At 40.9% G+C, this 25,159-nt stretch overlaps 2 protein-coding genes across 5 annotated transcripts in view; one reads left to right on the forward strand and one right to left on the reverse strand.

The window, feature by feature from the left end:
• Positions 1–7,626, forward strand: part of SCAF4 (SR-related CTD associated factor 4) — a 57,538-nt gene extending 49,912 nt beyond the window's left edge. For all 4 annotated transcript variants that reach the window (XM_027101339.1, XM_027101357.1, XM_027101342.1 and 1 more), the window contains exon 20: positions 5,147–7,626. In XM_027101339.1, coding sequence (XP_026957140.1) covers positions 5,147–6,066 — 920 coding nt within the window. In that variant the 3' untranslated portion in view covers positions 6,067–7,626. The remainder of the gene's footprint in view (positions 1–5,146) is intronic.
• Positions 7,627–8,642: 1,016 nt separating this feature from the next.
• On the reverse strand, positions 8,643–16,264 carry SOD1 (superoxide dismutase 1). Its single transcript, XM_027101369.1, has 5 exons — positions 16,070–16,264; positions 12,842–12,935; positions 11,097–11,166; positions 10,165–10,282; positions 8,643–9,062 (listed from the first exon to the last, which is right to left on the reverse strand). Exons 1-5 carry the CDS (start codon positions 16,139–16,141, stop codon positions 8,955–8,957), a joined length of 462 nt encoding a protein of 153 aa, XP_026957170.1. The 5' UTR covers positions 16,142–16,264; the 3' UTR covers positions 8,643–8,954.
• Between the last annotated feature and the right edge of the window lie 8,895 nt (positions 16,265–25,159).

Consider the following 25,159-nt stretch of genomic DNA (forward strand, 5'->3'; position numbering starts at 1 on the left):
ACAGGATTAAGGAGAAACAGGAACATGTGAAATAGATATCTAGAAACATAAGAATGTGAATTGACTAGGGAAATTAGAATTGCTGGCCAGGATTAAGGGAGCATTTGTGGTTGTAGTTATAAATAAAATGAGACCAGTCAGCATGTCGGAGGTGGTGCCCAGCCGTATTCAGGTGCAGGTTAGGTAGAGGAGTTGCATTTAAAGCCAGTGTTGAGGTTTTTCCAGGCAACATGGTAAGGGAGAACCGTGGACTCCAAGACAGGTAAGGAGGAAAGTAAAGACATGAAGGGCATTGGGGACTTGATCCTAGTGGGATTGAAGGTTGTTTTGGGAAAGAGGGTCAGAGAGTGGGGTACTTGAAAATGAGAATTCAGAAGTGATAAAGTTACTTGTAATGAAAGGTCCAGGACTTCCTAGAGGCGTTGGCTGTGGTAGAATGCAAGACAAGATGATGGGCGGAGAAGAGGTAGAAGAACCGCCCTTTCTACTGATTTCCCTTTTCAGATGTTCTCTCTGCCCTTCCTTTGTGTGTGTGTGAAAGATCCAACTTAAATTTACATCCTCCATGAAAGGGTTCAACTAACATTCTCCTGACATTTCAAGGTCCACACTGGTCTCCAGTCATGATATCAGCCTTCCCCTCCTTCACCACCCCTTTAATCTTTTAACATACCTGTTCTTTATTTCCCATAATTACCAACGTCTTCGCTATAGAAAGCACTGGCACCTCCCCTTTAATCTTGATTTTTACTTTTTGTGAAAGTGGGTTTTTTTTGATTCATCATAGGAAATAGCCTTGGTTATTTAAACTTCAGTGTATTTCTTATACTTCTTGAATTGAAGTAGAGACATTTGGGGCTGTCACTTTTTTGGTCTGCCTTAAAATCTTGCTGTATTAGGAAATTTGGAGTCTTCTGTCTATAGTGTGAGTTTCCCCAGGTCTGAACTCTTCCCTTTTTTGTTTCATCCATGTTCTGGATAAGTTAACACCATGGTTCTTCTGAGCTCTGTACATTTAATCAATCACTTCAGCACATTTCCACCAGGTGTAGCCTAGGCCCCTCCAACTCTCAGTATTAACATGTGAAATTTGTTGTCTGTCTCCGGAAATTGTTCCTCTTTCTAAATTCCTGCATTGAGTTGATGCCTTCATCCACCCACTCATTCGAAGCAGCTATGTTCCTCCATCTCATATTCTGCCAGTCCTGCCTACTAAAGGGCTTAAGTCTGTTCTTCATCTCTCGCACGTCGTTCAGTTGTCTCTCACCTCTTTTCCCTAGATTCTTGGAATAAGAGCCTAACTACTATTCAGTGTCCTCTGCCTCCTTGCTTTCCTGTATGCTATTTGCTGGAGAGGTCTTTCAGAAATGAACATGAGGATCATCCCTGCTAAAAATTTCTCCGCGGTTTTCCCACCACTCTAGATCAGAGTCCAGGTTCCTTTCCATGGCATATAAGACCTGGATTGCCCCGGCCTAACTGTTCAGCCTCACAAACCTCATTTGTTTCTTTTTTAATTGATAGCAATCTGTATTCATACAGATTCTTTCTTGCTGCTTCAATAATAAACCTCATCTTTTCTCTCCTTGATTCTCATCAAAAGACATTCTGTTGCAATTCTCAGAACAACACACTTTACTGCTTCACTTTGCTAATAATATAATAGGCCTTTCCAGAAGCCGCTGTTCTCTTTAACCAGTAATGTCCTTCCTTAAATTGGCCTTGAATGTTCTTCCTTTCCTTTGGGACCCAATTCAGACATTCCCCTGGGACTCCCGCTCAGATTCACACACACTGACTTTGTCAGTTCCACCTTTGTCACCATAATAGTGTGTGCCGTCTCCTATTGACAGCAATTGACATTTGTCTGTTTCTACTATGTTATGTTCTGTTTGAAGGAAAAGATGATTACTTTTTTTAATCTTTATATCCCCAGCACATTAAATATGTTAATAATGTAAAGCTTAGATGTTCAACATATGTATGAATAAATAAAGTTTTTAAAGTTTTTAACTCTAGAAAACTTGTCAGGTATTTCACGTCATACTTCCAAACAAAATGAATAATTGCTTTGAATGTCCTTTAGACTTGGGTAACTCACTGTGTATTCCATTGGTATATGCATCATGACAGCTTTCCTAATAAAAATAAAAATGAAATTCAGCTCTTATGCCTACCAAGGGCTTATGCCACCTGATATATTTTTTAATTAAATATAACTGTTATTATAAAAGCAGTACTTTTTTGTTCACTGCAGAACAACAGAAGAGAAAAAAATACCTAATTCCACCACTTCTGTGCCCTGAAGGCCAACATTTGGAGCGGTGGGAATTCTATTGGGGGAATCTGTAAACCTTGTTGGTCTGTAAAGGGTTAAAAGGAAATCAGCTTATTTACAAAAGAGGGAAAGAATTTGAATAATATTTTAAGTAAATCCCAAATACAAATATCCACATATATGGAATAGATGAATTAGGCTATGTTTTTCTCTTTATAAAAAATGTGCTTTGTAGGAGTTTTAAATATATGGGTACTGTAAAAGTTAACCCTGTTAAATGAACCCGTATGTACCCTCAAATGCATGTTATAAAAAACTTAGAGATGTGTTGCTAGAGATCGGTTTATATTTTACAAAGAATCATTGCCCATTTGCGCTCTTCTGTACAAGATTGAGGTTGGCCTTGCTTCCTTTGGCAAGCTGTCAGATTGGTAGCTGAGGAAGCCATCATTATGGGGAAATCAGGAATAGGACCTTCCCATTGTCCTGCAAAGGTCTGTTTCCTCTTAAAGGTTCATCTGAACTTAATTCTTCTGTTACAATAAGATGCTTTGAACCCCTTCCTCATTTTTCTAGTGTTATTTAAAACTTGCTATTGGCCCCTTGAGCATATCGTTAGGTACTGGAATGTGCCACAACAAGTCTTTAACAGAGTAAACATTTACCGGTTTCATCCTTGAGTAAAGCTGGTGGGAAAGTAAAGTTCAATTTGTTGAAGTGTGCTTCTCTATATGATGACTCTATTGAAGGAGGCTGTACATGGGTGCACATTTTATGTTGCTTGTTTTGAGTTAAAGTCCACAAATGTTGCGGCTCTACGATTTCTTTAAAAGGTGGGAGCAAGGACATATCTTAGGTGTCTTGTTGTCCCTTGTATGGTATGTACTCAATATATGTTCACTAAATGATAAGAAGAATGTTAGTTTGCCATGAATTTTATATCAGTCTGAGATAATAGTATAAGCTCTGTAATATATTCATTGTCTGGGATTTCCTGAGGAGAGTGTAAAGAGTCTATGGGGTCTTGGCCTTGTTCATCCAATTCATCACTTCTGGCTTTTCACTATGGTAATTAGCATTTCTCAACTTTAGGCCTGACATATGGAAGCATAATTTTTTCCCAGTTACCAAAGTGCTTGGTGGATATTGGGGGACCAGGAGAGGCCAGTAAGATCTCAATGATCAGAAAAGAAAAATGTGTTTTTGCAAAGTGAAATATTTAGTGTTAGGATACTTATCGTCTGTCAAAATAGATGTGTAGAATAATAATTTCAGCACTTAACTGTGTGCCAAGCTCTGAGCTCATGCTTATGTACTTTATCCCATTTAATCTCAACAACAGGCAGGTATTATTATCCCCATTTCTGAGGCATGTGTCCAAGGTTGCTCCTATGTGAGATCTTTTTCACTGAATGTATTTCTCTTTAAGCATTTAAAAGAAGGTACTCTGTTTAAGTAAATACCAAGGCGGTGAGTCTTCATGTTAAGAGTTATAAACTGATGCACATAACATTTTCCAGTCTACTCTGTTTGGTGCCTAAGTCTGACAGAATAGTATTGGACCATATGTCCTGAGGAACAAAAACTGAAGTAGAAATTCTTGTCTATCATATTAGTATTAATTGTTTATACAGAAAATCTAGGAGCAAATAGGACTTGTTAAATGTTTGCTAAAGTGAGTGGAAGTGATTGAAACTGTAAACATAAAATAATATGATGCTGGGGACAAAAAGGTGAAGTATTGGGTTTGCTCTCCGGTGGTTTTTCTGTCAGTGTCACGCAAGCATTTTTCTCACCATTGCCAGTTGATGGTCATAACGCACAACTTGCTCAAAGGCATTTCTGCAGTACATGGATAAATGGCACATTCTGACAATATCTGGAACATTTTCCTTTATTAGAATAACTCTTGTTGGTCATAGTATTTGCCTTGTGATGTTTATATTTGCAAAGAAATAAATTGAGAGACCACGATACCTGTTACTTAAGTTGTGAACCACAACAGATCGTCCTTTTCCATGGTATTATAAATGATGGGTTGAATTTGATTCTTAAAGCATAAGCACACTCCTGTAAATGGGAAATAAAGGCATTGTCACTTTCAGCAGCAGCACTAACTTTATCAGTTTTGCCACCTTTGGGAAAGTGAATAGAAGGTGACTGGCTGGGCACGCAGCATTGTTCAGCAGTCATTTCGGCATAGCAGTTTACACGTTATGCTGTGGTTTGAAGAGGGACTTGTAAAAATAAACTCTATGTTTGTGCATGGATCTTTATTTTATAAACATTAAAGTAATGCTTACTGCATAATAACTGCACAAAGCATTTTAATGACAGAATCAAAGAAACCTCCCTCTTCACTGGATTTTCTGGGTCATTGACCCCATGTTTTCCTAGTAAAAAGTCAAATTAAGACTTAGAGTAAGAAGTTTTCTTCTAAGAGTACACCTGAAATAACCTTCAGTTGGGTCAAATAGTTCAGTTCTTTATCTCATTATTTCTTTTATCTCAGCGCACATGTGTTTCTCAAGTATTTTGAGTGGTAAACAGCTACTAGTCAAGGCTATAGAAGGAGATTCTGACGTACTCTTTCCAAAATTTGGTATATTACGATTTCTTTTTGCAGCTTATTTTGACCTGTATCTATATTAGGTAGACGTGTATACATAGTATGTGTCTCCAGGACTGCTTGCCCTGCCTTGTTACTGGGCTGTCACATTTTTCTGCTAGGTAGACAGGCAGACAGTATGAAATTTGAATTTGGGGTTGAATTTCATTTTGCTTCAAGCCCCACGGGAAATAATTGGAAATAGAATATGCTGTCTTCTATGTTATTTTATTTACACTTTAATTTTTATTGCCTTGCAGGTACTCAAGGAGTAATTGGGCTCCAAGCCCCATCCACTGGTCTTCTTGGTGCCCGACCTGGCCTGATCCCACTCCAGCGCCCGCCAGGAATGCCTCCACCTCACCTGCCACGCTTTCCTCTGATGCCGCCTCGCCCCATGCCTCCGCATATGATGCATAGAGGTCCGCCACCAGGCCCCGGGGGCTTCGGGATGCCTCCGCCTCATGGAATGAAAGGTCCCTTTCCTCCCCACGGCCCCTTTGTCCGGCCCGGTGGAGTGCCAGGGCTCGGGGGCCCAGGGCCAGGCCCAGGGGGTCCCGAGGACAGAGATGGAAGGCAGCCGCAGCCGCAGCAGCAGCAGCAGCAGCCGCCGCCGGCACCGCAGGCGCAGCAACAGCCACCGACGCAGCCACCACAGCCGCCGCCGACGCAGCCACAGCCGTTTAGAAACGATAACAGGCAGCAGTTCACTTCAGGTAGAGACCAAGAAAGGTTTGGAAGAAGATCTTTTGGAAATAGGGTGGAAAATGACCGGGAACGGTATGGGAACCGTAATGATGATAGAGAGAATAGTAATCGTGAAAGGAGAGAGTGGGGAAGAAGGAGCCCTGACCGGGACAGGCACAGAGACTTGGAAGAGAGGAATAGACGCTCTAGTGGGCATCGAGACAGAGAGAGAGATTCTAGAGATAGAGAGTCTCGTAGAGAGAAGGAGGAAAACCGAGGCAAGGAGAAGCCTGAGGTGACAGACAGGGCAGGTGGTAACAAAACCGTTGAACCTCCCATTAGCCAAGTGGGAAATGTAGACACTGTTTCAGAACTTGATAAGGGGGAGTCTGAGTCTGCAGTTGTAAAACCTTCTGAAGAGTTACCTGCTGAGGCTACCTCATCCGTTGAACCTGAAAAGGATTCTGGCTCAGCAGCCGAGGCTCCTCGTTAGAGACTGGAATTTGTCCACATGTGACAGTGACACTTCCTGGAGTGTAGAGCTTGAAGTGTACAGATGCTGTATTATACTTGCTCCTGCTATATCACAGCCCCGCAGTAGTTGGTGGGGAATTGTAAGCAATTTGATTGCTTCCCTTCTATTTAAAAATAGCCACAAAATAACAAAAAATACTGAAAATATGAATAAATATTACCCTTTTTGCTGTAACTTTTTAAAAGTTTTGACTTTAAAAAGTTTACAAATCGTAATTAGAAGTGCTCTCTATTTTTTTTTTTTAATTTAAGACAAGGTAACGGTGAAAGCTCCTCAAAAACAATAGGGATGTTTTTAATAAACTCTATTTTCGTAACAAACTTTAATGTGTGCTATTCTTCCTACACTGCATTAAGGTGGAAAAGGATTGTTCACCATCAAAGTTTGAGCTGTTAATACTGTGCTGGAGTCTAAATTAGACTTGTATATTTGATGGAAATAGACATCTTTATGTAGTTAGTCTCAAACACTTCATTTGTAATATTTTTTATTTTTAGCATTTCAATCATAAGGCAAAGGTTAGTGGTTTTAATGTTAACTGAAAAGCTTGTTTTGGAATTCAGTCAAGGTCTTCTTTTTTTGCCATTGACTTTGTGGTAAATGTTGCCCTAAATAATTAATTGTAAAAAAAATTTTTCGCTGGGGGAAAAACTGGACCCCAACATTACCCGTTGTACTATAAATTATCTGATTGCCTGGGTATTACTTATTTAGAAAGAAGGTTGGGTGTTTTTCTTAACCATCCCATGAAATTTTTCAAAAGGGTGAAAGAAATCAAGGTTAGTATTTGCAACCTAAGAGCTTATGGTCTTACCTGTTTAAGGACTTAAATGCAACCTATTGTTTCTACAAGCCTCGCCTGTTGCCTTTCTTTACCATTTTTTAAAGTCCCCTGCTGGGCAGAGGTAAACTGAACTTTTTGCCACTTACAAAGTACTTTCTCTCTTTTCCTTAAAATTGTTGGGTTAACTAGGAAAAATAGTCGTAGGTTATCCAAGAGCTATTACATGAACACATCCAAAGCCAAATCAAACCTATACCTGAAATAGTAAAGAAAAGCAGTTACATAAAGCTGCTTACCTAGTGCCAAGGAAAAGACCGTTAACATAATCCTAGTACTTTCGGCCTTGAAGCTTTTTTCTTCTTAAATCACATTTTTAAACTGTCATTGTTTCAGTGTGCGTAAGATAACTTTTTTCTTTACCCTCATCCCCAGGCGAGAAGCTGCTTTATTACTTTGGTTTTGAGTTCTCTGCAGCAAGACCTTTGTTTGTTTTGATGGGGGGAAAATGTATTTATCTAGGGCAGTGTTCTTGAGTCCCTGCCTTTGGAAAGTAAGAGAAAATCCGGTTTCATATATGCAGATTTGAGTTATAAAATTTATCCTGTTTTATGTTGGCCCACTGAGAAGTTTAAAAGTCCCAGCTGAAACTGCTTTTGGAAATAAAAATACACCTGACTGATTAGTGTTCAGATTTCAAGGACTCGCAGCCCTGTATTTCCAATTGAAAGTATTAAGGGTCACCCTATTTGCACATGACAAAACCCCGAAAGTACCAAGTGGTAGTAATTACACTTGAGGCTTTAAAGGACACAAGCAAGTCCTGTATTTGAGTCTTATCCCATTTATGTAACAAAACTGTACATTATGTAATCTGTTTGTTAGTGTTTGTTTTTAAATTCCCTACCTGATGGTAGTTGTAACCATTATTGTGAGCATACTGTTACCACCAATTTAAAACTTTGAAAACACACACAGACTACAAATTCTTACTCTAAATTAGCTTTTCCTCTCCTAAGTGACCTTCGCTTGATAAAGTCCATAATATAATTTACGACCAACCAAAACTGTTGCTTATCTGGCTTCCCTATCAGAAGTAATATTATAACCCACCGTCAAACCTGAGTTAGATTAACACTTAAAAGCATTCTCTTACAGGTACATATTTCCATTAAGAGAAACAGACTTGAATTCACTAACTGGGTGTGTCAGTTCTTGTATTTAAACAAACAGAACCCACAAACATTTCTTTGCTTCCACCTTACAGTGGCATAATGTATTTCTTTAAGGAGCTTATCTGAAAGCAGATTGTGCCAACCTCTACTTTTATTATAAACTAAACGTTCACAGTTCTACAAAAATGCAGAATGTGCTATTTGACAGGTAGGTAAGTCTTCTCAGCTACCTGAAGCTCTAACTAACTTGCCATTCACAATTTCACTGAAAGTTATCAAAGGGCTCTCTTAAACTGTAACATCTACTTTTTAAAATAAAGGTACCACTTTAATTTCCCTAAAGCTAACAAAGGATAGCCTATTTGTCTGAGATTAAAGTTCAGCTTAGTCTTAGCTAAATTTACCAGTTGCTAACATTTTAAACATTCTGATCTCATTTAGAACAAACACTTTCAAAAAAGAGCTCTATGGAAGTTAATACCCGTCAACATATTACTAAATCTGTTCCATTCAAGCTCTGTGTATGAGTATCAGAGCTAATTTAGAATTTCAACTTAGATACTTTAATAGGCTCAAAATACAGTAGTGCCACAGAGAATGTTTATTGCAGGCTTGAGAACTGAAGAAATTCAGACAAATAATATCCATATGTGACTAAGTTTGGCAAAATACAGAGACCACTGAAACAAGACACTTTGAGTATGAGTCTTATAAAATTATACAAATCTTCAAGTGATCATGAATCAGTTCTTATTACAGGTACTTAAAGCAATTAAAAGTCACACAAAATACACTTTTAAGGTTACGGTGTTTAATGTTTCTCTAAATTTCTACAACTAGCAAGATAACATATGCGTTACTAGGACTCAAGACCACCTCCTAGGGAATGTTTATTGGGCGATCCCAATTACACCACAGGCCAAACGACTTCCAGCGTTTCCTGTCTTTGTACTTTCTTCATTTCCACCTCTGCCCAAGTCATCTGGTTTTTCATGGACCTTTAAAAAATTTTAAGAACACATTAACTTAGGGCTATCAAGCAATTACCGTATCTTCTCAACAATACCCAAAAGACTTTTAAGAACCATTTAATATTAGAAAATAACATGTTAAAATAATTTTACTAGGAGGAAAGTATACTAATATTTAATCTAATAGTAAAAAGTAGAAACTACTCCTCAAAGCTTTTTCTTGATAAAGCAAAGAAATAGTTACCCTCAAACACTAGGTAAGCAGTGCTATCTCTAAATGAAATACAAAAAACCCACACAATTAGGTTACACGGCTGCCACATGCTGAATCCAACATGAGAAATTCTAGTAATCTCAGTTACAGTAGTCATTCTTTTATTGTATAAATTGCTTTGGGGGAAAAAAAAGTAAACAACAAAAAAGAACATCAAAATCATGCCTAATTACGGACCCATAAACAAGAGGTAATCCTAAAAATATCTTGACGTATTCAAGCAGTAGTATTTTAAATTTTGCTCATCAAACACTGATACGTGATTTTTTCTGCTTCACAACTACAGGTGAAGAAAATTCTAAGAATAAAAGGGTCAACTGAAAGGAGGTGTCTCCTGAATGTTAACTGTCCTCTGGGGCAGGCAAAAGGGAGCCTATCCTAGGTGGTGTTCTGTATGAACCAGATGCAGCTCTACGTAACTTGGGGCAACTGCTTCCACAAGTGGTGATAACCTGCAGACATGAATGAGTATTAGTACTGAGGTCCATCCAATTTCAGACTTAAGACGCTCTGGTTAACTACAAGGGGAAAACCCAGTAGTGGCAAGAAAGTCTGGCCATTTAAAAACTAGATGAAGACCACTCCTGTTTCTGTAACACAGATCTAATTAATACGATCTAATGTAATCTACTTTATTACCGCATCTTAGCAAAACAGTGTTCTTAACTGACCTAGATCATTAATTATTCTTCACTGTAATCATCCAATAAAATAATTGCTTTTCCTAATCTGAACTAAAAGTACAATTTATATGGATCCTTAGAAACCAGGACTAATAATCATGAAATCATGAAAACATATGTGACCATGTGTTAGAAGTAATTTTATGCATATTCTTATTATATGAACACTTACCACCATTGTGCGGCCAATGATGGAATGGTCTCCACAGAGTGAGATTACGGAATCTTCAATACGCACTTCGGCCACACCATTCTGGTCAGCCTTCACATTGCCCAGGTCTCCAACATGCCTAACGTTGAAAAAGCGTTAGAGGGATCAGGACTGGTTTCTATTTAACTTTACTTCATGAGCTAAATTAAAAATGGACTGAGTCAGATATGTAAGGGTGGGCTAAGAGGTGGATATAGTCTGTATCAAATAGAACCCACTTTTCCAGACTGACAAAACCCTGAAAAACATGTAAGTTTAAAAACAAGTAACTAGATGTTCTAGACACACAGCTCTTCAAACACAGGCTTCAAGTCTATAAAGCAATGCTCTGGGAAGAGTGGTAGGATGGGGTGCACCTCTAATTTCACAGGTAAAGGACCAAAGGGTAAACTCTAAGTTACTGAGTTACGCCTGTTACTTCCTGGCATGGCAGAGCTATGCCCCTAGGCCTCTGATATAAAAATAAATTAATCCTTGTCCTTAAATTTAATATTTTCCTGAAAGGCTCTCAGAAAACAAACACAAATGGGAGTCTCACTGAATTTTCAATATCAAATTTTTACCTACAAACCTTCCAGTGTTTCACAATGGTTTATTTTGCTAGTGGTTGACAGTACTGTTATTCATGACATTTCCTGTATTAGATCCCTTTGACGCTTGTATGAGCTCTATATTCAATAAATGCTACAAAACCAAATCGTTTTAAGTGTCCCTATTTAATTCCTTAGCCCAAGGGGTAAGCCATTCCAGCACTTGGGGGCAAGGGGTTACATGGGGGCAACAAACTCAAGAGCAGAGGTGCAATTATCTTAGCATGCAATCTGCAGGTCATATACCCATACTGCCCCCTCAAAGCTGTCGCTATTATTTCAAAAAGAGTTAAGGTCACTCACCTCTCTTCATCCTCTGGCCCACCGTGTTTTTTGGATAGAGGGTTAAAGTGAGGACCTGCACTGGTACAGCCTGTTTACGAAAAAAAAAAGTGCTAAATTATGAATCAAAATTCCAAAGTAAGTTCTCAAAAGAAACTGGTCATTGCTAAAAACCTCAAATGGAGAAAGTACTGACCCACACTGTGACTTCTAGGCTAATAAAAACAGAAAGCAACACATTAAACAGGCAGGGAGTAAAGACATTCTAACTACTGTGTAACACTGGTGAAGTTAAATTAATACCCTTCTCTGGTCTCTGGTTTCTTCACTGCCCTGTAAAATGAGAAGGCCAAGACTCGATCTTCAATAGTTCTTCTGTTAAAATCCCATGATTATGATCCTACTTCATTAGACAACACCACACCTCAACTACAAAAAACTTATCTCCCCAGCAACATACTACCAGGCAGCTCTCCTGTTTATGGCCTTTACTTTGCGTGCAGAATATAAAACGGCACCTTAATCCAAGGGCTGCTGCCCGGCACAACTCTGGGGCATTCAGACTGTACTCTGTAAAAATGGCACTCCAGTGCACCAGGGAACAGCGTTCACATAGAACACAACCACGACAATGCAGGAGGCTCTTTCATGACATGGTTCTTCATTCAACAGCTGACAGAAAGTTTCCCCTGTTTACAGCTTTTATCCATCCTCTACCCAGGGAGAAGACATGCAGGTTATAGAAAGTAGCACAGTAAGTCAAAGCCACAGAGCAATCACCCCCCAAAGCAGAAGCAGTAAAACCAAAAAAAAAAAAAAAACGACGTGAGTTTTTTTTTAATTAATAATTTATTTTGGCTGCACCGGGTCTTCGTTGTGGCATGCAGACTCTTAGTTGCAGCATGCATGCGGGATCTAGTTCCCCAACCAGGGATCCAACCCGGGCTCCCTGCATTGGGAGCGTGGAGTCTTACCCACTGGACCACCAGGGAAGTCCCAGGACCTTTTATAATTGTTGAAATGGATCAAATCTGATCATTAAATCACTATTTACAGAAACCAAATTATGGAACATTAAAAACAAGTTCTAAGACAGAAGGGATATGTGTATACATATAGCTGATTCACTTCACTGTACAGCAGAAACCAACACAACATTGTAAAGCAATTATACTCCAATACACACACACACACGTTCCAGCACAATGAATTAAGTTCTCACCATAAAAAGTCTAAACACTAAGTTTACTCAAATATGGCAATTTAACCCATAAGCTTTTGTTGACTTGCTTCTAAACCCAACTTGAGAAAATGGAAGCACAATCCAAAGTGTGAAGAGTGTACACCCCCTCATCAGTTTGTACCTTGCCCCCCCCACCCCCGCTAAGGCCCTTAGGCTAGAGGCGCAGAGCTACCTTGCAGGGTTATGCAGATAAATGCACCCTGCTTGCCACACCTGCCCTCAAGCCCCAGCTCACCAACACCTGGGAGTAAAGGGGAAGGTCAGAAAGAAGCTGCGTTTTTACTTAAAACACACCTGAGACTCTGACATAATCAACCCATAATCACAAAACATCAACTCCTTCTCCTTCCATTCCACACGGAAGAGTCAAAAGCCATTTTTATCCCTGAGATCGACTTTAGTAGTCATATTAACTTGACTTTTAAAAAAACTGTCACGAGTTTTTAATGTTTGGGGGTAACTCTACTCGGTGTATCTTACTAGGTGAAATAACTGTCAGTCACTAAACCAGCACAGCACCCACCTTGTGTATTATCTCCAAATTGATGGACATGGAATCCATGATAGCCTTCAGTCAATCCTGTAATGGATCCCGATACCACGACCGTCCCATCTTCCTTTATTCAAAGAAAAGTGCAAGAAGTTTGAGACAGCAAATGCTTCTGAACAAAGAAAACAGTTGAATTATCTTTACCACTGACAGGAAAGTGAAAAGAACATGGACTCAGGAGTCGAAAAATCTGTGTCCAAATCCCAGGTCCGCCGGGAGCAGTGAACCTCCAGCAAGCTGCTAAGCTACTCTATTCATACGTAATACGAGTAAGTTCTTGTTTATTATGTAAATACTTCGAATAGGTCGTACTTGCGCATAGTGAGTGTATGTGTACAAATCAAACTTTTGAACCCAAATGTTAGCACGTCATACACTCCTTAGCGCCCTACTTTCTTCATGCACTCTTCTATGTTAGCAATCATACAAATCTGCCTTAAAAAGAAAAACAATATCCAACTTGCTACCCTAGGATCCCTGTTCTCCACTCTCCACCAGAGGGGTGTTGACCCGTTTCCGGCGTGGATATCTTTGATTTACACCCAGAAAATATCCTACCTCACTGCCCCTGGGGGACTGATCCTAGTCCAAACAGAAGTACTGCTTTCTCAAGTCTTTTTAGGTATTGAAACCTAGATAACCTTTCCACTACAGAGACCAAAAAGAAAGGACAATGAAACACTAAAACAGGTGAAAAAAAACACACTGCAATTCAGGCAATGTTGATGGATAATGGTACCGCATGCTACATATAGAAATCAAAGAAGTTACTTCTACAGCTACAAAGACATCTTAGGAAGTAAAATAAAATAGACACAGCATCCACACCATATAGTAATACACGACGGTGTCTTTGTTTTTTAAAAAGCCAGGGCCAACAGTTACAAGAGGTGTTAGCCTTGAAGATCGTACTTTCCACTGGCTAGACACCACTGCTCAACGGAAGTAGCCTGGCAACTGCTGCCTCTTGTGTTTCTTTTTGAGAATAGATACACTATGATTCTTCTACGTACAACCTTTAATTTTGGAGAACCCCAAATGTGAAAGTAATTCCCCCAAACACGCCATGTTATCAAGAGCACAGACAGACAAACATGGCAGGTTCTTCCAAGCCTCTACTTAATTGGTAATGCATAGAGCACAAGAAGTTCAACAGTAAGCTGCCTGGGTACAACCCTGCAGGGACCAGGCTATTGTCTCAAATGAGTAAAACAGGTCAGGGAAGCAGGAGGAGTGTAAACCGGTCCAGCACAGCGTTGCCCTGGGCTAATGAAGGCTCAGTATGGGCAGATCTCCAGATTTTTCAAGAGAAGCTAAGAATTTGGACTTAATAGGTGAAAATTTCCGATTTTTGAAAACTGGAAACTAATCCAAACTTTTAAACACTCAATAGGCCAAGAAATACAGTTTATTGTCAATTTAATAATCTGCATATCCAAGGGTCTTTATCAGGTACAAAGAGCACCACCAAAATGATGCTGGAACTTAAAGGAGGGGCCATAGAAGCTGCTCGGGGAAGGTGGAAAAACCAGTTTAACTTCTGAATGCAACACCACGAGCCGTTTTCTCAATGGCCACAGGGCAAGAATCCCTCAGAGACTTCTTAGGTTCTCTAGTGGAGAGAGAGAGGATGGACAAAACAAAGTCTTGCAAATGAAAACAGCAAAATTCAGTCAAATATCAAAGAGCCTTTTCTAGAAAATTTGGAAACCACCTAAAGGAAAAAAATTAAGCTCAAATATAAGCTCTCTCGTTTAAATCTCACAGATGGGGGACACTTACCTAGATTACTTTGCATGTCCTCTCACATTTCCATAAACCACTTTAACGACTAAATCTCATTCATATTCCCTCATGATTAACAAGCCAACATAAACAATTTTCCACCCACTGGTAACCTCACTAAGATCTGGGGGGACAGGCTTATCACAAGCACCTTCCTCACAACACCTGTGTTTTGCAGTGTCATCAATGAGTATGTCTGTACACTTTATTTTACAAGATTTGTTCAGGGGTTTATCCACCTGCATCTCAGTTAACAGGCCCACGGGTAGAGAAATTTCAAAGTCACTTTACAGGGAATTTGTTTAAACGAATGCTCCAAGAACAGAAGTGACAATTCCATGCAATGGAAATACTCTAGGTGTCCTAACATTGGACTTCCAAACCTCATCCACTACCCTCTACCAACAGGAATTCTCAATCCTCCGTGCACTGTTAAGAACCACTTCGGAAGCTTTAAAAAGAGCAACACTCAGACTGCACCCCATCAGGTTTTCATGTAATTGATCCGGAGTTGAGCCCTGCTATCTGTATTTTAAAAGCTCCCCAAATGCGTCTGCTGTGCACCCAGAGTTAAAAATCGCTCCTCTGGAAAACCCCCAACCATGGAGGCTGTTAGATCTCTGGCTTTTGGAGCTCTGACCAGGGCCGTCCTCTTTGCCCTTAGAGGATGACCCTGACCTAGAGCAGGGGTCAGCAAACTTTTCTGTAAAGGATCACTGTCACCTACTCTTGTTTTCACGACCCTTTAAACACAAACATATAAAACCATAAATATATAAAAGCCACTCAGCTCGAGAGCTGTACAAACACCGCCTCGGGACAGATTAGGCCCGCGGGCCGCAGTCTGCAGACCACCTGAACTAGAGAGTTCAAGGTGGAAAGTCCCAAACGGATACGGATGCTACGAAACCCAGACGGCCCAGCCGCATCCGCCACCCCCGGGTCTCAAGGACCGGCCAGGCCTCGGACTGCGCAACTCAGCATCCGCGCTATCTCAGGACCCAGAATCTGAGCCCGCAAGAAGGGCCACAGCGTCCTCAAGCACCTCAGGTCTCCGCCCGGGCCTACGGACGCCGAGGAGGCGCCAGGGCAACCGGCTTTCCTCTCACGCTTTCTCTCCTTCCGAAACTCGCGGTGGTCGGCACCCACCGGGCCGGCCGGGTGTTCCCTCCCTACACTCCCGCCCAGGCCTCGCCACGCACAGCCGCTGCTGGGCTCGCCCGGTGACTCAGCACTCCGCGGCCGCGCGCGGCTGTCGGCTCTGAGGGCGCCGCACGGCCGAGGACCCGGGGGGCGCCGACCCGCCGACCCACGCGCCGGGTGCGTGGCGAGGTCGGCCCGAGGCCCCGCCGGCCGCTCCCGGGCACAGGTGTGCGGGCACGGCCTCGCCGCCGGTCTCCCCCCGCCGGTCCTTGCCTTTTGTTCGAAGTGGATAGTACCCTGCACCGGGCCGTCGCCCTTCAGCACGCATACGGCCTTCGTCACCATGACTCACGGGGACGCGCTCCGGTCCACTGCGAAGACCAGACAAGAAGCGGGAAACACAGCCGAGGACGCCAACGCAAACCGAGGACGCAGCACCGCGCCGAGCCGCGGCACCTTTATATGCCGGGCCGCCGCACCCCGCCCACCCTGGCCCGGAACCAATCGCCGCCCGCGTTCTCAGCCCGCTCCCCACGGGACGCGAGTGGCCGGGAATCACCGGGGGCGGGGCCAAAGGGCTGCTTGGGGCGCCTTGCCTTTCGCGCTGCCGGCTCCCTCCGCCCGGCGCCCGTAAAACGCCCAGAAACCTGGAACGGCGAAAAACAGCAGCCCTTCTCCTCCAAAGGGTGTAGTCCGTGGATTGCAGTACACAAAATAAGGAAAATGAGGTATACGCGGCACGCCTTGAAGATCTGAAGTCCCTTTGTCTGGAAATGTAGTTAGTTATAACTGACTTTGGTCATAATATTGTCGCATTTGTTTTTTTAAAAGTTGGGACTGTCAAGCTGGGTGCTTTTGATAGCTTTTACTTTTTAATTGTCTTGTGTTTTGGGTTTCGGAGGGTATGTAAAGTCCACGCATCTCAGCCCCTGGTCTCACCTTTTCTTCCCCGCAATTTTCGTAGTCCTAAACGTATAGAGTTACTTGGTTAGCAGAATTGTGTATTCTTTTCGAATATTTCCTGTTTGGCAAGGCCGCAAACGTGAAAATACCAAAGAATGTCAACTGATTGATTTCTCCATACCTCTGCGTTTTGTCTGACTCTGCTGCCCCAAATGTCAAGGAAAAGGGTAGAAGGGGTGAATAATTTCTGATACCTCCGTACCTCAGAGTATTTCTTATCCTTCAAGGACAAGACTTCAAAAACATGAAATGAGCAAACAGTACAAACTGCTTCTGTGGGTTTTTATTTAAAAGTATACACATATTTACTTGTGCGCTCAGAAATCTAGAAAGATGTACAAGAGACTATGGGTGGGTACCTTTGGGGAGTGCAAATTAAGCTTTTACTAATGTTCTCTCAAAAAATTTTTTTACGATACATGTGCATTTGCCACAGTTTGGCTTAGAATGAGAATTCCCCTCCCCCCGCCAACACGCACACATACTTTTGTTGGCAGAACAGTTTGATAAACCAGGGGGCTGGGGAGGGGAGCATCAAGAGAAGGATTTTCATCTTCCCTCCCTTCGGGGCTGCCTGAATAACAAAGATGAGTGAACTGTTTTCAGAGGTGAGGTTAATTTAACCTGGAAGTATGCCTTAGACTTACCCAGAAAACTCATTAAACTGCAGGTTGCTATGTTTCTGACTCAGCGAGTCTGGGGTGGGAACCTGGAATTTACATTCCTACCTTGTGCCCAGGTAGCGCTGATGCTGGCACTTTGAGAAACTCTGACTTGCAGGTGTTGTTCATGCCCAGTGAAGTATGCAAGTTGAGGGCAAGAGCTGGACCTACTTGACTCAAAAGAGGAGATAGAGAAAGCATCCCGAAAAGAAACTTGGAGTCAAGGGGACCCAATAAGGGACACACCTAAGGGAGAAGAGCTTTGGCTACTGGGGATTTCTGTTTTTGTTTTGTGGGATTGAAATCCTTCCCATCTCCCCATGAACTCCAATGCAATCTGCATTTCCCTCTAATGCTCCGTAGGGAGGATTTAGTTGTAAGGGTGATGAAACACTGACACGTAGTTCAAGGCCAGAGTGAAACAAGGCAGAAGCTGATTCAGCCACATCTTGGCTGTCCATAACTTATTTATTGAATTACACCCTTGGACTCAAAGGCATCTTCTGTCAGAGATACACAATCCACATTTTTTTATCATCCTCTTGAAAGTATACATATTTGTAATTTTGCTTGTTGTACTTACTAGCATTTCCCAGATAGCTGACTTGTGCTAGGCAATTGCATAAATGTGCAAATTCCAGCCACAGGGTCTTTGCCCAAGGCCAGAGTTTCTCTTTGGCTTCAAAATTCCAGGAAGTTGGAATCAGATTTCAGTTCGCTGGCCAACAAAGCAGCCCATGTACAGAGTGGCCCTGGGACCCTGAGTCCCTCCTCTTTTGAGATATGTAGACAAAGCCTGGGTCAGTGCCAGGGCTTGTGTCATGCAGGATTAGAGGACCCCTGGGGTTTATTCCTATGACCACCCTCACACCTGGGCAAGGGGGTCCCACACTTTAGAGGACCCTGTTCTGTTCCTCTCAGGCCATATTTCCCCTGGGGGGTGTTTTGCCAAGAAAATGCTTCCACCCAGAATTTTACCCCTCCTTCTAGAACAAGGTTAAGGAATATAAATATGTGATCTTGAACAGTATTTGTTTGCTTCTAAGGCAGCCTGTGCGGATGAATAAGCAGTTTACCGTGTGTCATTCTGGCATTCCTGGGGATGAAAATCGGTGTTTGGGGACCTCTGTGGTTAAGAGGTAAGCAAGAAGGTAGACCAGAAATTCGGTCTGGCGTTTCCATCCTTTTCTCTTCCTCTCCTTCCTTTCTTAGGACTCACTCTTCCCCTTTCTCCTTTATCTCATCTCTCTCTTTCCCCAAATCATTTTTTTCTTCTGTAATCCCAAGGTGATTCCCCCCTTTACACCTTCCTCATGCTCAGGAAATAAGTAGTTTTTTAATTTCCTTCACATCACACATCACAAAGGGATTATCACCAAGACCTTTGTTGATGAAAAATATGTTTTTATATGAATTGTAGGAAAATGTCAGAACTAGGGAAAATACAAAAGAAGCAAAGTACAAAGAGAGAAGCTTTTTAAAATATTTATTTATTTATTATTTGTATTTTTGGCTGCGTTGGGTCTTCGTTGCTGCGCGCCGGGCTTTCTCTAGTTGCAGTGAGCGAGGGCTACTCGTTGTTGCGGTGCGTGGGCTTCTCATTGTGGTGGCTTCTCTTGTTGTGGAGCACAGACTCTAGGCGCACGGGCTTCAGTAGCAGCACGCGGGCTCAGTAGTTGTGGCGCATGGGCTCTAGAGCGCAAGCTCAGTAGTTGTGGCGCACAGGCTTAGGTGCTCCGCAGCATGTGGGATCTTCCCAGACCAGGGATCGAACCCATGTCCCCTGCATTGGCAGGCGGATTCTTAACCACTTTGCCACCAGAGAAGTCCCAAGAGAGGCTTTTTTAAATGCTAAGAAATAAATGCACTAATAACTAGGAAGCAGGGACTTCCCTGGTGGTCCAGTGGTTAAGATTCCATGCTTCCAATGCAGGGGGTGCAGGTTCAATCCCTGGTAAGGGAACTAAGATCCCACATGCTGCACGGTGCAGCCAAAAAATAAAAACAAAATAACTAGGAAGCAAATTAAAAACAGTTAAAGGCAGTATTAGCTAGTCCTACCTGCATATATTTAATGCTAGTAAATTCCAAAAACTGGAAGCTATTACCAGTAAACACTGTGAGAAGATTATATCCCAGAATCACAAAGTATCTGAGGCATTTTTTGTTTTGTTTTTTGTTTTTTGCGGTACGCGGGCCTCTCACTGCTGTGGCCTCTCCCGTTGCGGAGCACAGGCTCCGGACGCGCAGGCTCAGCGGCCATGGCTCACGGGCCCAGCCGCTCCGCGGCATGTGGAATCTTCCCGGACCTGGGCACGAACCCGTGTCCCCTGCATCGGCAGGCGGACTCTCAGCCACTGCACCACCAGGGAAGCCCTCTGAGGCATTTTTGAAAGTTGGAGAGGGAAAATTATAAAAATTAATTTATATTGTTAGTAAACAGGAGTGAACAGCCTGGGATTAGAAATTTGCAAACTATAATTGAGAGTTAGCTGTATATTTAATAATCTTGGCTATAACCTGTCATACGGTCTCTGTTTAGCAGTTGCAGCCTGGGCTCAGGCCCACTCTGGCCCACTGTATCATCTTGGGTAATTCTCTCTAGAACTCAACTGTAGATCAGAGGCACCTGGGTTGGGTACAGTGCTTGTCCACAGTGGCTGCACCTCAGAACCACCTGGGAGATTTTTGAAAACAGTGTGCTTGGGCCCAATTATATTCACAGCTTCAAATTGCATATATTTAAACAGTAAATGCACATTACGTTGCTGTAAGATACGTAAGATACCAACAATGGTTTTCACTGGAAATAGGCTGCTTACCTTGGCACTTTCCATCCCATGAAGAAAATAAACTTATATTTGATTAAACAAGCATAACCAGGTTTCTGTTACCTGAGGTCGAAACAATTTCTAACTGACGAGATAAGAAGCCACAAAAGGAGTTTTAGCAGGAAGCAGCTTGATTGTGTTCATGGGTGAGGTCAGGGTGCATCTGGGTGCCTGAGAAACCTCGAAGTGCTGAGCTGGAAGTGTCTTTTTGGACACAGATGTGAACCTCAGGGTCACCCCTAAGTGTAGGCTCTATATCAAACTCAACACACGTGCTATTCAGATTTGTAAGGAAAATGTAGTTACTCGTTCGCTTTAGGGGATATAATTGTCTTCACGATTCCCTACCACTCTGGGTAGGCAACTGGTGAGACTTAAGCATCAATGACATTTTCTCGGGTTCGTCTGGTTTAAACAGTCTCTTTAGAGCAGTGATCCTCAAACGTTAATATACCTTAGAATCAGCTGGAAGGCTTGTTAAAACTCAGATTGCTGGTCCCCAACCCCAGAAGTTTTTTCTTTAAAAAAAAAAAAAGCACTTTATTAATATATAGTTTATATGCTATAAAAAATTCACCCATTGTAAGTATACACTTAAGCGATATTTTTAGTACATTTATGTAATTGGCAACCATTACCAAAATGCAGTTTTAGAACATTTCCATCAGCATAGGAGATTTCGTCATCTGGTTTTTGCTTAAGCCATTCTCTCACTCCGAGCCCTAGTCAACCACTGATCTACGTTTTTCTCTATAAATTTGCTTTATCTGGACATTTCTTATAAATGGAATCATACAGTATGTAGTGTATGATTTTGCACCTGGCTTCTTAGCGTAATGTTTTAGAGCTTAATCTATGTTGTAGCATATTTTGGTAGTTTGCTCCTTACGTCTAAAAGAGTACTCCATTGCCGAATATACCATAAATTGTTTTTCCAGTCACAGGTTGGTGGACATTTGTGTTGTTGAATTGTGTCCCCTCCAAAATTCATATGTTGAAGTCCTAACCACCTCGAAATGTGACCTTGTTTGGAAATAGGATTTTAGAAATGAAATTAGTTAATATGAAATCATACTGGAGTAGGGTAGACCCCTTATGGAATATGATTAGTATCCTTATAAAAAGGAAATTTGGACACAGATAGGCAGACAAGGAGAACAACATGTGAAGATGAAGGCAGAGATCAGGGTGATGGTTCTAGAAGCCAAGGAAAGCCAAACATTGCCAGCAAACCCCAAGAAGCTGGGGGAGAGGCATGGGACAAATTCTCTCTCACAGCCTCAGAAGGAACCAACCTTGCTGACACCTTGATCTCAGACTTCTAGTCTCCAGAACTGAGACAATTCAATTTCTGTTATGTAAGCCACTTTGTTACAGAAGCTCTAGCAGACTAATGCAAGATGATTTCCAGGTTTTGAATATTATGAATAATGCTGCCAAGAACATTGGTATACACATCTGTGTGGACGTACAGTTTCATTTCTCTTTAGTTTGCTTTTTAACTTTTGTCCAATTTTTTTAAAACCTGCCAAACAATATTTCAGTGGTTATATTATTTTATATTCCCATCAGCAAGACAAAGGTTCCACTTTCTCCACATCCTTGCCAACACTTGCTATTGTTTATCTTTTTTTATTATATCCATTCCAGTGAGTATGTAGTGGTATTTTATTGTACTTTTATTTTGCATTTCCCTAACGACTAATGATGTTGAGCATCTTTTCATGTGCTTATTAGCTATTTATATATCTTCTTTGATGAAATGTCTATGCCAGTCTATTCCCATTTTTGGCCTTATCACACTGGCTGGAACCTCCAGTGCAATGTTGACCAGAAGTGGTGAGAGTTGAGATATTTGGGTTGTTCTCAATAGTTAGGGGAAGCATTCAGTCTCTTACCATTAAGTGTGATATTTGCTGTAGGTTTTTCATAGATGCCCTTTATCCAGGTTGAGGAAATTCCCATCTATGCCTAGTTTGTTTACATGAAGGAGGTTAGCTTTTGTCAAATGATGTTTCTGCATCTATTAAGATGATCATGTGGTTTTTGTCCTTTGTTCTATTTATCTAGTGTGCTACATTGATAGAGTTTCAGATGTTTAATCAACCGTGCATTCCTGTAATAAATCCCATTTGAACGGAGTATATAATCCTTTGTATGTGTTGTGAATTTGATTTGTTAATATCTGTAATGTTATTTTCTTGTGATTCTTTATTTGATATCAGGATAATACTGGTGTCATTGAATGAATTGAGAAGCCATCCATACTCAGGCTTTTCTTTGTGAGAAGATTGTTCATCACTAATTCAGTTTCTTATTAGAATTCATTTTAGATTTTCTATTTCTTCTTGATTCAGTTTTGGTAATGTATGTCTTCTAAAGAATTTGTCCACTTCACCTAAATTGTGTAATTCGTTGATATAGAGTTGGTCATAATATTTTCTTATAACTTTTAAATTTCTATAGGGGTGGTAGTAGTGTCCCTGCCGTCATTACTGATTTTGCCTATTTCTTTGTTGCTCTTATTTTCTTGCTCAATCTTAACTAAACAGTCGTCAGTTCTGTTAACGTTTTTCAAAGAACCAACTTTTGTTTCTGTTTTTGTATTTTGGCCACACCGTACGGCTTGTGGGATCTTAGTTCCCCAACCAGGGATCAAACTCTGGTGGAATCCTAACCACTGGACCTCCAGGGAATTCCCCTCAAAGAACCAACTTTTGGTTTCACTGATTTTCTTAATTGTTCTTCTGTTTTCTATTTCACTGATTTCCAACCTAATCTTTATTATGTCTTTCCTTCTGCTTGCCTTGGGTTTATTTTGCTTTTCTTTTGTCTAGTTTCTTAAGGTGGAAGCATTGTTTATTGATTTGAAATCTTTCTTCTTTTCTAGTGTGGGTATTTAAAACTATAAATTTCCCTCTAAGCATTGCATTAGCTACACCCATAACATGATACGTCACATTTTCATTTTAATATAATTTGAAATATTCTCTAATTGCTCTCATGATTTCTTTTTTCACTCATGCATTAAAGTATAGTGCTTAACTTCCAAATATTAGGATTCCCCAAATTTCCTTCCGTTGTGTTTTTTGTTGTTGTTGTTGTTGTTTTGGGTTTTCTTGGCCATGCCACACGGCATGTGGGATCTTAGTTCCCTGACCAGGGATCTAACCCACACCCCCTGCAGTGCAAGCACTGGAAGGGCAGAGTCTTAACCACTGGACTGCCAGGGAAGTCCCATGTTGTTGATTTCTAATTTAATTCCACGGTGAGTTAAAAGAATAGACTCTGTATGATTTCACTCCTTTTAAATATAGTGAGATTTGTTTTATGGCCTAGCGCTTGATCTCTTCTGGAGAATGTTCCACCTGCTCTTGAAATGAATGTGATTATGCAGTTGTTTGGTGAAATAGTCTACATATATCATTAGGTTGCGTAGGTTGATAGTGTTTTTTAAGTCCTCCCTACCTTTGCTGATTTTCTGTCTGCTTTTTCTATAACTAATTGAGAGTGGGATATTGAAATCTCCAACTACTATTATTGTGTTGTCTACATTTCCTTTTTTTAATGACTGAAGTATAGTTGACTTACAATGTTGTGTTTCTGGTGTACAGCAAAGTGATTCAGATTCTTTTCCATTATAGTTTATTACAAGATATTAAATACAATTCTCCGTGCTGTACAGTAGGACCTCGTTTACCTGTTTTATATATAGTAGTTTGTATGTGCTAATTCCAAAGTCCTAACTTATCCCTGCCCCCCCCAACCCTGGCCCTTTCCCCTGTGGCAAAACCATAAGTTTGTTTTCTATGACTGTGAATCTGTTTCTGTTTTATAAATAAGTTCATTTGTATCATTTTTTAGATTCCACATATAAGTGATTCATACGATATTTGTCTTTCTCTGTCTGACTTCACTTAGTATGATAATCTCTAGGTCCATCCATGTTGCTGCAAGTGGCATTATTTCAATTTATTATGGCTGAGTAGTATTCCATTATGTATGTATACATACCACCTCTTCTTTACCATTCATCTGTCAGTGGGCATTTAGGTTGCTTCCATGTCTTGGCTCTTGTAAATAGTACTGCTATGTACATTGGGATGCATGTATCTTTTTCGAATTAGAGTTTTCTCTGGATATATGCCCAGGAGTGGGATTGCTGGACCATATGGTAACTCTACTTTTAGGTTTTTAAGGAACTTCCATGCCAGTTCTCCATAGTGGCTGTATCAATTTACATTCCCACCAACAGTGTAGGAGGGTTCCCTTTTCTCCACACCCTCTCCACATTTATTATTTGTGTTTACATTTCCATTTAATTTTCTCCATTTTCTTTCATGTTTTTGAGGTTCTGGTAGTAGATGCATATATATTTATAATTGTTATACCTTCCTGATGTAGTGACTCTTTTATCATTTTGGAACATCTCTGTCTTTAGTAATATTTCTTTGTCTTAACATCTATTTTAGCTGATACCCGTATAGCTACTCCAACTCTCTTATGGTTACTGTTTTCATGGCATATCTTTTTCCATCTTTTTACTTTCAACCTATTTATGTCTCAGAATCTAAGGTGTTCTCTTGCATAGTACATACAGTACATAGTACATAGTTGACTCTTAGTACACAGTACATAGTTGACTCTTACCCTTTTTGTCCAATATGAATATCCCTGCTCTTTAATTGGATTGTAGACCATTCAAATTTAATGTAATTAATAATATGTTTGGATTTACTTTTGCCGTTTTGCTGTTTGTTTCCTATACATCTCTTATCTTCTTTGTTTCTCTGTTCCTCTTTTACTGCCTTCTTTTGTGTTAAAAAATTTTTTTAGAATATCATTTAAATTCCTCTGTTAATTTTCTTACTATTTAAAAATTTATTTTATTAGTGGTTGCTCTATAG

The sequence above is a fragment of the Aethalodelphis obliquidens genome, unplaced genomic scaffold, assembly GCF_003676395.1.
Source record: "Aethalodelphis obliquidens isolate GAN/ISIS:26980383/991018 unplaced genomic scaffold, ASM367639v1 scaffold1, whole genome shotgun sequence".
NCBI lineage: Eukaryota > Metazoa > Chordata > Mammalia > Artiodactyla > Delphinidae > Aethalodelphis > Aethalodelphis obliquidens.